The sequence below is a fragment of the Synchiropus splendidus genome, chromosome 12 (genome assembly GCF_027744825.2).
Source record: "Synchiropus splendidus isolate RoL2022-P1 chromosome 12, RoL_Sspl_1.0, whole genome shotgun sequence".
In the NCBI taxonomy this organism is placed as follows: domain Eukaryota; kingdom Metazoa; phylum Chordata; class Actinopteri; order Syngnathiformes; family Callionymidae; genus Synchiropus; species Synchiropus splendidus.
In genome coordinates, this window is record NC_071345.1 from 19,851,226 (window position 1) to 19,869,479 (window position 18,254).

General features: G+C 42.8%; 1 protein-coding gene across 2 annotated transcripts; it reads right to left on the reverse strand.

The window, feature by feature from the left end:
* On the reverse strand, positions 1–4,393 carry fam210ab (family with sequence similarity 210 member Ab). 2 transcript variants are annotated; one of them, XM_053881238.1, is made up of 4 exons: positions 4,269–4,393; positions 2,442–2,863; positions 2,047–2,158; positions 1–740 (listed from the first exon to the last, which is right to left on the reverse strand). In XM_053881238.1, exons 2-4 carry the CDS (start codon positions 2,837–2,839, stop codon positions 429–431), a joined length of 822 nt encoding a protein of 273 aa, XP_053737213.1. In that variant the 5' UTR covers positions 2,840–2,863; positions 4,269–4,393; the 3' UTR covers positions 1–428. The 2 variants fall into 2 exon arrangements, with proteins under 2 accessions (XP_053737213.1, XP_053737212.1); XM_053881237.1 differs by lacking the exon at positions 4,269–4,393 and adding an exon at positions 3,936–4,222.
* Between the last annotated feature and the right edge of the window lie 13,861 nt (positions 4,394–18,254).

The following is an 18,254-nucleotide window of genomic DNA, read 5'->3' on the forward strand; positions in this document are numbered from 1 at the left end:
GTTTATTGAAATTTCCAGAACAGAAAACTCAGTCGGCTGACAGTCAACATTTTCTGAGCGTCTCCATATGGAACGAGCGTCGGCAACACATCCACACACGTAAACTGTTGGGACCTCTCTGGTTAGCATTAGCTGTAGTAGAAACACAATAGAAAAACTGTGAGCGACCACATGCAGACATCCAGCCTTCACAAAGGCTCTGACTAGATGGACAACAAGAAGTGTCAGCTGCAAGTGTGGATGAGCTCTGTGAGCTCTGGCACTGTCTCGGCACAGGAAACATCTCTAACAGGGTCTGGGAAAGTGCTCCGGAATCGTTCTGTCAGCTGGTCATTATGACCGGATGGTGACAACATGTGCTGAGTGAGTCGTGAGGTGAGGACAGTGAAAGAAAGTGCAAAGCGTCTCTGACGTGCAGCGATTCTGTCTTATTCTTTCTTCCTGAAGAAGGCTTTACTCTCAGACACCCTGTCTTTGGTTTCCTGAATTTTCTCAGACAGTTTATCTTTAGTCTCCTCCATCTTTTCAGAAAATCGTTCTTTTGTTTCTTCCATCTTTTCAGAAAATCTCTCCTTTGTCTCCTCCATCTTCTCCGTTAGTTTCTCCTTCGTCTCTTCCATTTTATCCTGGATGTAATCCTTCACCGGCGGCGGGGTGGACAAGTAGCCGTGCTTCCGGAGGTATTGTATGGACAGGGACGTTCCCCCCAGTGTGACCGTGTACCTGGCTGGAGTTGCTATCTGAGAGCAGACAAAGACATATCAGAGAAGACTCACCAATTCAGCCCGCAACCTCTGAGTTTTCAAAACCATATACTAGTGATTAGGGATGCTCTTTGGTGCCGATCACCATCCACCACCAATCACATGGATTTGTATTAAAAATGAGACCTGTGTACATGATGTGAAAACATGAACCGTTAAGTCATTTTCATTCAGACACGTATAACTCTTCAAGAAGGCAAAAAATAGGAAAAAAAATTACCAAAAGGACAACTAAAAAGCATTTAATTTGATGTGAGACGTTGCAGTTAGGTGAGTCTCTTGAGACTTTGCTATGTCCATGAAAGATTTACATACTGGCCGCTTGTAGTGGGACTCTGAGACACAGAGCGCTGCATTTCCACTCCGAACGTTTTCAAACATTTCAGACTAACCGATGCTGTACCTGTCTCCAAAACGGCGTCAGACTTGGTCGTTTCCGTCTCCGCATTAACAACACCTGAGAGAGGCTGCTCATCTAGCTTGGTGAAATGAATGATTATTTCTTGGGCAACTACCTTAGCGTTCCGAATGTCATACTGGGACCGGTGGGTGCAGCTAGGCTGCTGCTGAGGAAGCAGCAGTCTCACTTTCATGAGCCCGAAAAACTCTGTGCTCTGTCAAGTGTTGGAGTTTAAAATGTCGTGTTTAATTTGAAGGCACATCCCTGCACAACATCTTCCCGTGTATGTGCTGCAGGATGCTAACTTTAAATGACAGATTGAAAGAATCTTCATGGCAGACTGCTGCAAGTAGGGAGGAGCGGACACATCACAAACAGTGGGGCTTCACCAGAGCACTGGCTGTCACACATGATCAGTTGTTGAAATCAGCAGTGACAGGTAGTGATCGGAATTCACCGATCACGCTGAAATTGGCCGATCATGATCAGTGACCAATCATTTTACAGCAGACAGTGACTGGTGGCCTCTGTAAAGCAGGACCTGTTTCATGGAACCTCATCTACCTATCACTACCATATACCTTCAACGGGCCTAAAACAAAATTGACTTTGCGCTGTTATGTAGATGAGAAACAAAACACTGCAGACACAGCGCAGCAGACACCTCTGAGGCCTGAGGGCCGCTCTCTCAAGCTCACTCACCGTCTACCACATTTCACCCCAAAATAAAGCAGTCTGTTACATTATGATCATGAACGCAACAGCGTTTTCTTCTTTGCTGTTTGCGAGACACATAGTGCCACGTACAGGCATGGCATGCATCCTACACAGCTTTCCCATTTTCAGCAGGAAACCCAGGAGTGCATGTGCTGAACACGTTACCTTGTACATGGCGTAGGCAGTCAGAGCGTATCCGCTGGACGAGTCTCTCAGAAGACCCACCAATGACTCAGGAAGACCAATCATCTCTAGAAATGGCACCACGTTGATGCCTCTGCAGGAAGCATAAAAAAAATCACTTTGGCCCAATTCACAGAGAGAATAGCACAGACGTTACACAATTATTATTACAGATTGTGAGTCACTAGACTCTGATTTGGTCAAGTCCTTCACTTGTAAACAGATTAGTAATAACTGCACTGTATCCCTGGACAAATCATCATACGGATGGACTTGAGTAAGATGTGTTGAGAACAGATTGAACAACAAGACCCGTTGGTGACAGTGATTTCAGTATGAAAGTGAGAGTTGTGTTGGCCGGTTTGTTTTGAACTCACTGCATAGCAGCATAGTAGAAGCTTCCAAACCAGACGGTGGAGGTGACGACGTGCACAGGGATCAGCACCTTCCCGTACTGTTTGAAAGTCCTCTTAAACCTCTGTACCAGACCGATGGACTTGTCCTGCAGGGGGTCCACCTCTTCAGGAGTCGTCTCTCCTCTCAACTGTGTCGTGGACTGGGCGTCGCCCTCTGGGGGTTGATGTTTGGGCTGATGCGCTGCCCTGATGCTAGAAGAGGTCGACAGCAAGCAGCAGCCCGGTGAACGTGTTGGGCAGAGTCGAAGGCCCTTTGCTGCCACTGTCAGTTCATCAGTGGTGAGGGCTAACAGGAGGGGGCGCATCGTTGACACGCGTCTCAGTGTGCCATTGCACAAGACGTGCTTCAGTAAGCTCATCTTCAGGTGCACCTTCTGAGGCAGCTGCGGACAAGACAGAGGATCACAGTCAAACATAAAAACACATTATCCAAGACAAACTTAGAAGATCAACCAGGCTTGAAGTATCATGGTCCCTTTAGACTGAAGCATGTTGTGTAACACTACAAGAAAGCAGTGAATAAGGACAGAAATATTGTTTGTTTATTGTAGTTTTGTACTGTTAAGTGTTACAAAAAAAACCACTCTCTTTTCAGCAGCTTGTGAAATAAAAAAAACATGTGCGACTTGCTGGTCTTATCAGCGCCAATATAGCTGAACTTTACTGCAGCGCACTCAGAGAGCAAACCGCTCCTTCATTCCAGACATTGGTTGGCTCATAAATGCAGATAAAAGCTGATGTATAATCTTTCCCTTTTGTTCCTGTCATATTTGGGGACAGCGCAAGGTGCCTGTGCTCCGTTGTGACAACGGGGGTTTTCCCAATCTCAAGATTAAGATTCAGAAAAATGGTAGACAGAATCTGACGGGCGTCACAGAAAAGAGGTTTCCACTCCACTACCTGAACTTTGTATTAGATTGATCAATTGTAAGTAGCTATGTTACCTGCATTTTTTTATTTAATCTACTGTTGGACATGTCAGTTCTACATCAACTAACGTTATGCTGAAGTAATTTTAAGACACTTGTGAACTGGTGGTACAAATAGCAATTGTATTCTTTAAAACAGTACAAGGCTTTATTATGATAATCTTCAATATTTCAATCATTTGAGGGCGTGCAGTACACAGTGACGCCCAGTGTGAAGTGGAATGTTTCTTTTTGACCCCAGGCCTCATGCTACCGTCCCACTGTACGTCAGGTACAACTGGAAAACCTCAGACACACAAACCGGTACATGAACAATGATGTGAATAAAGTAAGGAAATGAAAGTAAGGAATTAAATCTTACTATGGGACACCGTTCAGGAAAATAAATGAGGTGCCAGCTGTGAACTTGAGGGCAAGTAACTCGGATCAGTTTTAGTGACGCTGCGATTCTATACCAGCACGACTCAATGTGTTTCAAAACTGCACAATATTGCGCAAATATCAGCGAACTCTGGAGGAAACAAACCGAGTGTGACTTCTGAGTCAGTCCAACTGCCATCACCGGAAGCCCGAGCTGACCGCTGCTAGCTTCACTCTGGCTTCTGCGTTGCTACTTGACATTGGTCAGTTTCATCAGCAGGCTCCGAGGTCAGCGCGGACAATCGGACTGATTTAACTCCTCCGCCTTTAGCGTCCAACTTAATACGGTTGTTTCACACTGAACTCAGACGAGCCAAACCTCTGACAGTTGCCAAAAAGTTAGCACTGAGCTAAGCTGCTGGACCAGGTGAGTACGTTAGTTCATAACCATCATTAAAAAAAATATTAACGCACCAAACAAAACGTCTAGGTCACTTACATAAACGTATCTAAGGGGAAATGGAGCCAGACTCCGCAGTCCAAACGGCCATTGCAGCCTACCGAGGCTGTGAGTAGTTCAAGGACCACATTGCACTGCCTGCATGGAACGAAGCATGTACCGCCACGCACAATGCATTATGGGAAACAAAGTTCTCCCCCCGCATTTCGAATGAGTGCATCAAAAGCCAAAAAACACAACTACCCAGCATGCAACGCGAAAACCTCTCCTCCCATTCGTGGAGCAGAGGCAGGTTTCGCTTACACTCTGCACCGCGGCTGACCTTCACGTTATCACTATTCTATCTTACTAGATTTATTGTTCGCAATGGTTATCCAAACATTAAGATAATACTGTCAGATATTTTCTGATTTGTGTCCATGTCAAGTGTTGGAGCGTTCGCTTTCGCTTTTTTTGTTCGTAAGTATCATATTAGTATCATATAAGTATCATATATTTTTCTCTTAAATTGACATGTCCAGACAAATGGCAAGTGTACTTAGAGTTAATGTACATTTGTGTCGCGGAAACATGGACGACAGCGCTCACGTCCCAACGCAGTGACCTTTTGAAGTGGTTAAGATCCGCCACTAGATGGCGCCCCAGTTTAAAGCTCGTCTCATTGGCCACCCACCGCAAGGCATTTTCTCTTTCCCTGTCATGGCGTTAGTACTGTATTAGTATCTTTTTGTATCGTTTTTGGATTGTTTTACTGGTGTTCGTCGCTACATATTGCAGTCCATTCAGCCTGATTAAAATATCTTGGGAATAAGTCAGGAAAATTAACAGAGAAGCAATTAAATGCAACAAAAACATGTCAGTTCATTCTTGTTTTCAGGTACAAGCACTTGAAAAAACGGATGACTTAACTGGTTAGGTTCATCAAGCGGAACCAGGTAGACCCCCTCACTCGAGTATTCCTACATCAAGTGTTGAAAATTACTCTTACAAGTTTAGAACACAGAACATATTTTGGAAGGAAGCTGTCCTGAAACCGCAGCTGTTGGTGAGTGACTGAGGGTGAACGACACAGTGAGAGGCTTTGAAAGATGAAGCCTTCACTGCCGTCGCTGTTATGAGTTGGACGGCGACTGTGAGTGGCCCAGCACCTAAAAATAAACAACCCGTGCATGTTCATTGAACAGAACGGCAGGACAGATGAATAGGTAAAAAGTGACACAATATGCTATTATGGACAAAGAATCATTCGCTTTTATTGGCGCCCACGTCCCCAGATCAAGACCTGGACTGAAGAACTACACTGTTTCTGTCATCGGTTGTGTATTATAGTCAGTTTTGTGTTCGTGTTGTGGGTGCGTATTGTTTTTTTTTTTGTTTGTGTGTTTAAGTCCTTCATGTGCTGCTAACCTTCAATGGTTTAGCAGAGTCATCAAAGACTGTCCATACTGTGTCATGGACCCTTCCGCCCCTTCAGTGACTTTTTTTTCCCCAAATGAGATTAAGATTTCAGAGTGTTCAAATTTTCTGCAGATCATTTTTAGATGTGTTCTGGGCAAGATGTCAGCTCGTCTGCAATGGAATACATAACCAGTCACATTTATTGGAGAGGGGCTTTACGTGAGAGAAAACACAATTTCTGAATTGAAGGTCAGGGTTTCATTACACTCAGGAAAAAAGGCTGAATGAAGCTGGTGGTTTTGATTGGATGAGTGTGCAGCAAACACAGATGTCTCTGTTAATTTGTTGATGTGCCTGCCACCCTGACAAGGCTCTCTGTGATGCAGAGCAAAACTGCATGCAGAGCAGTGAAACTGGGCTTAAAACGAAGACTTGTGGCTTTTAACAATAGTAAAAACCCTCCACAACCGTTCAGGTGTGTAGGAGGAGTGTACGCAGTTAAGCAGCAGTTATCTCTCAAAATTCATTTCTTACATATTCAGCAGATTTGTTGCACTGTCACGGTAACAAATCATGTCTTGGACGAGACGTAATTGGATTAAAAGGGCAAAACATCACATACTTCTGCATTCCACTCCAAATCTGATGCCATTACATGTGTGTTTGCTTGTTCTCATACTTTACTCAAGGGCAGAAATGAGGAAACCGGATGTTGGATTGGATAAAAACCTTTCATTTGAAAGCCTACTGTTGTGTAAATGGGTTTGTGTTGCTCCAGTATGGATCGCAGTTGATCAGAAAGAAGTGTGCTTTGGCCCTCCCAGTTGGTATGTTTCACACCCAAAGGACACATTTGGGAAAATCTAGTGCAACCTGCTGTTTGAGCAGTGGACTTAACATTGAAATCGTGCTGGTTGCATGCCCTTGAAATCAAAACGCAAAATTCCCATCTGACTCAACTGTGGCTGCTTTCAAACGGCCAGAATCTGAATCGTTGAGTTGAAATGTTTTATTCGGGTTTTCTGGTGATTTTATCTCCTAAATGAGTGAAGTAGTCTGTGAAAACACTCAGGTGGTAGTTTCAAGGTAGTTGCAGAAGTTTTTGTCAAGATCATTAGTACGGAGCGATAGTGCTTATTTTTATTAATTACAAACCCTCAAAGTGTTGGGAGACAACTTACTTGACAAAGTCAGATCCTTGTACAAACCTTCCTTTGATGCAAGCATGCCATGTTGAACACCCATACTTTTTTGTTGCTTGCAGTGTCTAGGGTTCAACTGCCATAGATAGGAGAATAACTGCAGCCTCGCTGAGCTATAATGTCTCTACCTCTATAACAGGGACTGTGTCATAGTTGGTGAGAATAAAAGATTAGGAATCTCTGCCTGGTAATTTTCCAGTATCAAGAATTTTAGGCACATTTCCTGAAAGGTGCAATTCCATAGAATGAGGAAGTCTGATCTACATATTGTGCTGTAGAAGGTGGAAATCCAAGGACTATGACAGTCATTTTCAAAACATACAAGCAAGCAAGCAAACAAACCAGGCCAGACCAGTGGTCTGGATTTTATTTTATGTAAAATTGTGTAAAATGATGTTTGATGTTTATAAAATCATACTAAACACAGTATTACACAATTCAGTTCAAGTCAATATACCAGGATGCATGAATTTCTTTCCATCTCCTCAAATACATTTTGTATTCCTCACATGCGAAGATAGATGGCATTTGTCATATATAGCACGACTTCGATATTGTTACACTATCACGATTGCCTGACGTGTCAGGTTTGTATTGGGCCTGTATCCTTCACTGCAGTGAGCTTCACCATCTGAGTGGAATTCTTGAAATTCCAGACACAGTTTAGTCATCAATGGAAAGAGCATGCTTGTGCTCAACATGAAAAATTCTGTCCATTAATGAATTTTGTTTATTCTTTTAAATGCACAAAAAAGCAACAGACAAAACAAAAACATAATATTATGATATAAAGATACATGATATCCGCCACATATAAACCACTGAAATATTTATTTAATATAGTGTAGCGACTACTGTCGGTGGTGAAAATATTAAATTTAGGTAAAACATCAGAAAAAGTGTCTTAATTTCAATGTTAATTTAGGGTTACAGTAATGTAAATATTTTAACCATGAGTTAGAGGATGTGTGATGTTCAAGACTAACTGGTTCAAAAGCTGAATAAACAGTTGTTTTTATCAATAAGATGACTGCTTCTTTGGCAACACCGGCATCATAATATACTGACACCTTTGGTTGTTGAAAGTTTGAAGTTAAACACTGCACATTAATTATGGCTGACTGAGCCACAAGGAGGCGCTGAGATACGCTATATTAACATCCATTTACTTCAGCTGCTTCCAAGAGGAGTGACTTTTGGAACCAGAGAGTCTGCCTATACAATGTTCCTATAAAGCTGCGCCTTTGGCTGTCATCGTATGGAATGCAAATCTTTGGACCTGTTCCCTTGCATGAGTGGACAGATCAACTCTATGTCCCATCTGAACCATGGGGAACAGTAACTTGCCCTCCGGAGCTACCATAACTGTACAGCATCTGTCTTCTTCTCAGACTTCTGTTTTCTCTGAAGACAAAATGCGTGACACAGTGGAGATGTTTCCCCTGTTCCCACAGCTCACCATGAAACATACACACAGTTTTTTTTCTTTAAATGGCAGCAAAATTGCGCTGTATATTTCTGAAGATTTGTTCAGCCACAATGGTCCCCCATGTTTCTTTATAATGGCAGTGAAGTTTTCCATTGAAAGTAATCTAACAAGATTGCCTCACGATTGTCACAGTTGGCCCTTTTCTCCTCGCTGATCCTGAGAGCGATCGTCATGGCTCGCAGCTTCTCGAAAGCTGCCATTTAAGAGCAAAAGATTTTTCATTTCACTTTCACTTAGAAGGACTCACATCAAACTATACACCTACTATGATGGAAGTCGGGGGGAAAAAAGAAAAGAAGTATTTGAGGCGCTCACTTACTGGACTGCTTTCACTCTTTCACTCCAGCCAAAGTGGAGTCACCACTATGACTCTGTCACATGAGGATTTTCAGCGTTTTTTTAAAACTTGTCACTGACCCCATACATGAAGATAAAAAGTCCGGTGTTTAATATTTCATTAATGTGCACAGGCTCATATACCACAATGCTCAGGAAGTCCTACAAGCCAGAAATCTCGTGTGATCATGCGGGACAAAACGCAAATGGCAATAAACATAAACATTTTAGCAGAAGAATTCCAAAAGGAATGAGTGCAGCACGTCCGTTTGCTCACCATACTTGCTGCCCGGACAACTCAAGGAACAGATCGGTGAGGACGGTTGCAGGCAAAATCGAGACTAAAACAGCCCAAACACCGTTATCTGTGAGGGCCCCATTAACTTTACCTGCAGAGAGAAATCTGTTTTTGTGGCTGAAGATTCGGATCCCATTCATCTGTAGCTGTTATCTACTGTAGAGTATTTGTACGTTTGCATTTCTCGTCTTGTATAAAAGCGAAGCAGGATTTTTAAATAAATGCACAAAGACAGTTAAATGTTCGTGTAAAACAAAAACTGAAGCCAAATGAATGTTGGACAGTAATTGTGTGCCTCACAGACTTGCATAGATGTGTCATCGTCACTAGATCTTGTTACACCTTAAACAGGGAAAGAGCTCCAGAGAGTTCCACTACTAACTCCAACGATATGAGAGAAAAGAAAGCACCACAGACTATGTTATAAAAGACTCTCAAATGAGCCGAGATCAGGGCCAGTAGCACTTAAGGTATTCGGTAGTTGCTTCTTTAGATGGTGTAGCGCGCTCTGCAGCCACCTCAGTGATGGCCTCTTGGATGCAAAGCTACTTCTAAGTGAATCAAATTCAGCGTTGTTGCACCAGCCGAGCCCCTTCGACTTTCAATGACGTTACAAGTGGAATATCCTATTGCCTGATCTGTGTGGCGTCAATCTAAACAACCTCTTCAGTTTCAGTATCTTTGAAGGTCATTGAAGAAACGCTAAGTGGTGACTGGATGGTCTGATGGCACCAGTGAAAGCACAAATCTGTGCTTCTTCCCAAATGATGAAGATCTTCATAAAAAAGAGTAGCGACATTACACATGTATCCATCCGTCGATAGCGAGCCTGGAACAAAGCTATAATGGTGTAGTGAACACACAGTAACGTCATTTAGGGTGTGGACTCATTACAGTTTATCATCCAGAGGCTGCAGCAAAGATTGTGGATTCGGAGTCACAGGATCTGCACTGGTGAGTAGGCGAGAGATGGCAATGTCATCTAATGATGTTAGTGGGCTGCCTGCTACTGTTTCAGCTGCTCTGACTGTTCAGAGCGGCACCATGAGAGGCCTCGAGAGCCTTTGAGCAGGAGGCGCATCTGAAAATGAAACGTGACTTTGTTCAAATCTGACCCCAGGTACAGATGGTACGCTACTGGGAATATTTGCAGTCCAGGAGGAGCACTCTCTCTCACAAAGGCTCTGTTTTAACACTAGGTAAAAACCAATGCGGTGCTGTGTCCCTGATGCTGACCCATGAGTGAAGATCTATTGAACTCAGGTCTAAGACAATTAAAATTGCACTTACCCCTTTGTCTGCAGCTAAAAACAGGTCATTACTATTACTATTAAAAGTGCACTCTGTCTACTGTGACCATTTCTAAAACCTGAACTGAAACTTCTCAAAGAGGTCTTATTTACACATGAAAGGAGCTGAGGAAAATGGCATGTTAAAATACCAAGCCGAACAGAACGAAGAGTTGTCTGTGAGTATGGCATTAAGAGCACAGGAGGTGTTTTTCACCCTGGTTAAAATCTTTGCTTAAATAGAGAGTGTCCAAGGTTCAGAACTAGCTGATGGTGCAGCAAATATGTGATCTGGAGGTGTTATCTGCCACCTTATATCTTGTACTCTGATATTTAAAAAGTATTAAAATGGTACAGTGGTCCAGCACGGAATCAGATGCACTCGATGCTTAAAACCAGCATTTAACATAGCGGGGTTTGACTGTTGTGCAATAATAAGATCAGACAAAAGTGACCATTCTTCCTGAACTGCCATCTGATAGTTATATAATGACTCTTTACAGATTTGTTTTGGGACTTATAGTAGTCCATCTTTCCCATACGTTCCTTTGTTTCTACAGCATTCTTTCTTTAATTCGTTGGTGGAATCGTTCAGCAGAGTTGTGAGGGGTGGGGTTGTTTCATTGCTTTGACAGAGGCGACAGGGAGGTTTGATGTTGATCTGGATCGTAGGCAGTTAAGATAGCAGGAGTGGATTATTCAGGTAAAAACAACTGTAGACCGTGAGTTAAAAAACACTGGTGGTGGTGGTAATACAAGTGCGAATAAGCTGGTCCTGGATATGGCCTTTCTTTTCGATGTGGGGTCATTAGTAAGGTGTATGAGGTTAAACAAGTCCAAAACATCAAGTTACTGGCCATGGGTTGAGAAGGACAGCAGACGTGGATGGTAAAAACCAGGACAAAAACTCGGAGAAATGATGATTTGTTGAAAACCTAGTGACAACAGCAGTTGTAAAGACAAGTCAGTGTCATCTGGGATCCAGAGGAGGAAGACAAGAAGACAAGAGAGCAAACAGTCAAGGTGAAACTCAATTAGATATCCTTCATTTGTTCCACAGTGAGGGAATTCAACAGCTGTGCAGCCAAGAATAAAAAACAAATGGGGAACAGGTACAGGACATTAGCAAGTGGTATCAACAATGTGCCTACCAGACCGTGAATAAGGGAAGTGGTGTGAATAAGACACATCATTAGGAATATCATGTAGACTTGAGAGATGTGGGTGCTGCTTATCCCTGAAATGGAACGTCTTCTATTATGACAGGCTTCGCCAACAGGAAACCGGACAGGTGTCGTGCAACGACTTGTGTGTGAACACATCCAGAGGCGACGGTCTGTTTTCACAGAGAACTCAACTGTGTTCGGGAAGTGAGAAAACCTCTCCACAAGCGCACATTGAAACGCAACAATGACTTGAGAAATCATTAGTGAGCTTCTCTATTGACGGCTGAAAATATCTTAACATCTTGTGACAAGAGGGTGACCAACACTTTTACACGCCTCGGACTGAGAAGAGCGTCATGCGAGCATATTTTGCATTTCATGTTTATTAACCTCTCGTGTCAGCTGAAGTTGAAAAAAAAAAACTACAGAACACCGTGTCTGTGACAACCAGGCTCAATGATTCTTTGTTTCATGTTTTCCACTCTAGCTGAGATTTGAATAGGCACTCGTCTGTCTTACATTCTGTGCAGTTGCAAAAGTTTATGGCTAAATATTTTTACTGAATCTAGCGGTGTGGCTATTCCTTTGCACAAAGAGCCTAAAGAACCACTGGGAGTGTATGATCATAACATTTCTCATGATACGATATTGACAAAAGATTTGGAATATATGGAGAGTTCTTGCCCCAAGTGGTGGAGTTTAAGTATCTCGGGGTCTTGTTCTCGAGTGAGGGAAAAGGGGAGCGTGAGATTGATAGACGGGTTGGTGCAGCGGCAGCAGTGATGCGGTCGCTGTATCGGACCGTCGTGGTGAAGAGGGAGCTGAGTCACAAGACGTATTTCTACGAGGAATGAATACAGGATCTACTATGAAAATTACTCGCAGAATTAAAAAAAAACCTCTTAAAAATAAATATGATTCATGATGATTAAACACTATCTAATCTAATAATAAATGTCCTACGACCCTTGTAGATTTTATGCAACATTATCAATTAGGAAAGGATTAGGAAAAAATGCAGATGCAAGTATAGATACATTTTTAAATATACTACAATGACAGAAATTGTAACCTTCATGGAAACAGTGGAAACATTCAATAGTTACATAATTTGATATAGAAAAGGGAACCATTTACGAAGATTAAAGGTGAAAGAGCAAATATAAAAAAAAAATCGGAATCAGGATCCATTGGCAGTCGCAGTGGAGCTGACATTATAGGACCAAACTTTTCATGGCACAGAGGTCCGGCACATTCCTGTCTAGTGATATGTCAGACAGAGGTCAAGAGGCTGGGCCAGACAACTCAGTTCGTTTGGAACAAAATTCTTTTGACAGATTTTCTGATCATTCACTCCTGATGCATTCACAAAATAAATAAATAAAAGAGCATTCAATCAAAATCTGTCACATTTTCAACTTTTGAGGTTTATGGCTGTGTTTAAAGGGGCCCTATCCCGCTCGCCACCAGAGAACAGTAGCAAGTCTCTTTTATCAAGACACAATGTACAGAACAGTTCTTCACATCCTGCTCCAACATTTTGATCTGCAGTGATCTTGAAGTCTCGTCTCACCTACTCAGTTCCAGTTGGTCAGGGTCACGCATCGGTCATGCCCGTCTGTGAGCGAGCCGAGCCTCTGCACTCTGCGCAGTCTGCGCCATGGAGCAGTCCAGCAGAAAACACACAGATTTCACAGTTTTCACAGAGTTCCGCTTGTGTCAGTTAAAAGACTGAAATGACCAAACTGAGCTCACATGTGGATCAGCTAGTGTCAGCACAAGCCTGCCAGACTCTCCTCTGAACCAACTGTCCCTGTCATGGCTGGTTTCACTTTATTTCAAGAGGAATCAACATGTTTTTCCCTTCGTCAAAGCAATGATTGACAGGCCAAGTCAGTCCTGCCAAGTTTCCGGAGGAGAGCCGGTCACGTGCTATGAAAAGTAAACCTGAAGTCTCAGTAACTACTTTTAACACAAGAGCTTCTTGTATTAAAGTTTGTCAGATTTTCTTTTCAAGGAGGGCAGCAGCTGCGTGAACAAGATGGACGGGGTCACCTGTCTCCAGATCAGCTCACCAGCTGCTTGTATTATAAAGACATGTATGATACGGATTCAAGTTAGCGCTTCTTATTGCCAGACTATGTGTGTACAGCAGAATGGGTGGTGGGAAGTGTTACACTGCAGTACCATACATTTCTGATGCCAGTTGTAATGCTGTTTTTGGGTTGTATTGAATCAAATTAAATAAAAACATACACAAAACAACATTGTTTATCAACTGTTTATCAAAGGAAAACCCGCCATGCGGGGAGCAAACTTCCTCATCAAGTCATCTGAGTTGAGACAGGAGGAAAAGAAAAACACGTCTGACTACTTAAGTGACAATTGGTACTGTAAAGCACAGTCCTGCTCCAAATGGTGTCTGTCCAAAAAAAAAAGAAGTCCTCACATTTCAATTGTTACAGAGTTGAGCTGCTCTTCAGATGTTTATATTAGTCTCAATGATTCATGTGGAGGAAAAGTAATTATTATTGATCTTTGTTTTTGAAACATGAATGTTTGTCGAGACTCACAACTTTGACCTCTGACACTTGACCTAGCTAATGCTGTCAATATTATGACTTGAAAGGACACTTTATTTCATTTTTGTTCAGCTGTCTAGGTCTAACCAATTTTGAATTTTTTGAATTTTCTCCATTCTCTTTTCAGTATTGTCAATGAATGTTGTAGATTGCCTTCATGGTTAATGAATTTCTGTCTGAAAACGACGTGTCAGAACACCTCACAGGTGTCGACGTTATATAATTGAAAAGGTTTTAGTGGCTTTCGTTGTGTCTTTTCAAAGAAATGATCTCATCTTTGGAAGGATGGATGGAGGATGAGAGGAGAGGAGCTGACAATTACTGTGTTCATATTTGCTGCCTTCTTTGTGGCGAGGGATGATGTTTGCAACATGTGTCCTGTTTGTGTGATGTCTTCCATCAGCTGTTTTCCATCAGTTCTTATTTTAGCTTCTTGCAGATTTTTTAAACATTTTTTTTCAGGCAACTGAACAGTGACCCTGCCGAGCAAAGGATACATGAGGTAATATGATGATGACTTTTTTGTCTGTGGTGAAGATGTGATCGACTGTATCTTCACTTGCTTCCTGTCGCAGGCTTTTCTGAGCACCATCATTTTTCTCCTTATCAGAAAACAGAATTTGACATGGTTTCTGTCGTGTTTGCTGGAACTGACTTGATTATGATTTCAACTTCACGTCCCACGTTGTCTCTGACTTATCTGTTCTGGTTTGGTTCTACATCTCTTTCAGCTGCCTCTGCTTCCTCAAAGATTCTTAGATTATTTGTCCTCGGTGTAGACTCCAGAGTATCATTCTTTTTCTGTCTTTCCTTCCACTTTCCTTTGGCGTTGTTCATGGCTGTGCCAGCCTGCATTGAACACACACTTCCCCTACGTCTCCTTCCAGACTCCACTTGTTCCCTCAGTTTCTATATCCCCAGAAATCCCCAGACTCATCATGTCCTTCTCTACGTGGTCCATCGTTGCTGTCATTGACTTCTTCTTTTTTAGTTATATTTTGGAATATTTCTAGTCATTGCAGCGTACATTTTTTCCATGAGCACATTTGTTGCCCGTGCTCAAAGCTGCCTCTTTGTCACAATCCCAGCTAGCATCAGAAGCGTATGCCTCCCTCTTGCTTTCTTTTTCGGTATGTCTGGTTCTTTTTTATCAAAGGATAAATCCCTCAATTCCCTCATGGTTTTCAGACACTGACATTTTCAAACTATATTATCAGGAGTCAGTTTTCTCGTGATGGCTTTTAAGCCATTGCTGTTGTGAGTATCTGTCTGCTTTGCAGACTTCAGTCTGGACTATGAAGCCTGAGGCGATCAAGGCATCCTTCCAGTGGTCTGGGAAATCTGCTGGGCTGCCAGCCAGACCCTGGTGTTTTTCAAATGAGGAACCAGAACCAACGCCAGAGAAGGTGACTGGCTACCCACTAAGTATCCTCTCTCGCCTATTAGCCTAGCATGCTGGAGGGAGAGTCACGGGCTGTTTACAAGGTGAGTCCTTCTGTCCCGGTTCTGGAGACGCTGCCTCTCGCCTGGAATTGGGTCCGCCAGTTACTTGGTGCGGATCCTTCTGCCAGGTGACAGCATGGACTGGAGCTGTCCTCCAGTTATACGGAGAGTTCTCCTCCAAGTGAGCAGCAAGCCCGAGACACAAGTCAGCCAAGTATCCTCTCAATAATTCAGCCCAGTAAAGTGCTGATATTCAAAAACTGTGTGTACTCCACCTCAGACACACCAGACTCCCTTGACTAAATACTCTTAAATGAAATGAAGCTTAAAGTACAACTGTGTATTTACAGTTTGGGACCACCACACACACACACACAGGTTCAGAAACAACACAACCTTTGGTAAAACTTACTGACATGCATGTTTAAATCCTTGTGTGCTCACTGGATCAATAGCTTTGTTGGTTGTATTGTACACATTAGTAATGCTACACGTAAATGTTAGGAGCCCTATTGTGCTTTCTTCAATATTTAAATCTCACATACTAGTAGAGCAGCTTGGCATCAAGACTGATGGCACTGGGCAGCACCTTCAGTGGTGACTGATGTCCACTGTTAATCATTTATTTATCTATTCATAATTTGTTATTTATTTAGCTTCTCTTACATGTAGTTGTGTTATGTTCCAAATGTACTTGCAAAACAATTAGGAACTCAGCCAGTGATACTCTTTTGCATCTCTTTATTTCCTGGTCTGCAGGACTACAAACACACCTATGTATAAGTGGGCAGGTGAATCACACTTGCACGATCTGTATTTCTACCCAACAGAAAGTAGTGCTTCTATTTTATAAAAATAAAATAACATTGTATTTTTGCAAATACATAACAATTCCTCCCTTCTAGCTATAATACCCTTATTATAGAGAAAACACGTATCATCTATAAAAGGAAAAAGAAATCTGAAGCACCATTATTTAAATAAAATCCAGACACCATATTGCCTATTGTTGTTATTTTCTTTTAACGTTTACAAACTACAAGTCCAATCTCTGTAGGGGTCTTCCTCTCCTCAAAGGGCAACGCCGTGCAGAGACATCTGGTTCGGATACACACTCAGGGTTGACAACCTCTGATGTTTGGTTGGTGTTGGTCTTGGCAGTGTCATCCAAGGCACCAAAAGCTTCATCTGAGTTCTGAGAAGGGTCCGCAGTTTGTACTGGTGTCTGCACTTGTAAGCATGATGCATCCAGCAGCTGGTCGACGTGCCTGCGCCAGACCACGTTGCAACCCACAGAAACGTTGTAGGATGATGGTCCTGTCTTCTCCACAGTCTCACCTGACTGCCACTATTGGTTAGGAGTACCCTAGCCAATACTTTCTGTCCAATATCAAAGGTCCTCAACCTTCTCTGCTGTTGGCTGGGCGAAGATTGTCTTTCCTGCACATGTTTCTGGATGTCTGGTTTTAATAAGTCCAGGCGTGATCTGAGTTTCCTTCCCAAGCACAACAACGCTGGTGTCTGTCCTGTTGTTGCATGGACAGTGTTTCTGTACGCCAGCATGAAGTTGGAAACCTTGTGTTGTAGTTGCAGTCGCTTTCTTAACCATGAATACTTCAGGCCACTTTGAATGTGCATCCACGACTACGAAAAACATATGGTCCAAAAATCGGCCAGCATAGTCCACATGTTTGCGCTGCCAGGGGGTCGCAGGCCACTCCCACGAGTGTACAGGTGCGGTTTGTGGTTGACGTGGAATTTGCTGACATCCTGTTCATGACTTGGACTAAGCCTCAATTTGGCTGTCCATGCCAGGCCACCACATGTAACTTCTAGCAAGACTTTTTATTTTTACCACACCTAAATGTCCTTGTGCAATGAAGTGAGAACTTTGGAGCGTAGTTTTGGTGGGACAACTACTCGTGCACCCCACATTATGCATCCTTGGCGGGTGGTCAGTTGATCTCGTCGGACAGAGAACTCTTTTAACAGAGGATCCACAGATGCAGAGGCCAACCATTCATAGTCAAGTTGTAGACCATTGACAGAGTTGGGTCATTCCTTGTTTCCGTTTGAGTTTGTGCACTTGTGATGGGTAGTGGTTCCATCTGTGAGATGTGTAAAACCAGGGCTGGGTCAGTAACATCTTCAACCTTGGGTAGTGGCAGGCGTGATAGACCATCAGCATTTGCATGGGACATGCTCACTTTGAAATCTCTGCAGATTCTGATTTTGTCGCTGTTCTTTTTTTCAACAGGCACTGTTGCCGTGGCCCACTAAGACCAATCGACTCTAGACAATATCCCTTGCTGCATCAGATGTCAAAGCTCAGCTTCCACTTTGGGACGTAGTGCGTATGGTACAGGACGTGACTTATGAAACCTTGGTTTCACCTTATCATCTAGCTCGATACGAGCTTTGATATTTCGCAGTGTACCAATGCCACCTCAGCACGTTTGTCCAATATCTGTTGTGCTTGTTTCTTTATGCCATCAGATCTTTCTTGGCTTGTGGTTTGCAGTGCTTTTATTGCATTCCAGTTCAGCTTTATGCTTTTCAGCCACTGTCGTCCAAATAATGGTACCCCTCCTTGTTTGAGCACATACAACTCCAGGTTGCACTTTTGATTCTCATATTTACTTTTACTTTCAGCTTCCCCACTGGGGAAGTGCATGTCTTAAATCTGACAGTTTCATTTCGGGGAAGTACCTCTTGTAATCTTCCAAACTTATGATGTACAATGCTGATCCAGTGTCCAGTTCGATTTTCAACTTGACACCATTCGCCTGTAACTTAATCCAAATGATCTCATTGTGATCATG

Excerpts from the sequence above, each read along its gene's own strand:
- fam210ab (XM_053881237.1), bottom strand. The coding sequence starts at position 3,968 with ATGGCAGTTGGACTGACTCAGAAGTCACACTCG. Across the intron at positions 2,864-3,935 it reads TGACTCAGAAGTCACACTCG|CTGCCTCAGAAGGTGCACCT; the intron begins GTTTGTTTCCTC and ends TCTTGTCCGCAG. Across the intron at positions 741-2,046 it reads CTGCCTACGCCATGTACAAG|ATAGCAACTCCAGCCAGGTA; the intron begins GTAACGTGTTCA and ends GTCTGCTCTCAG.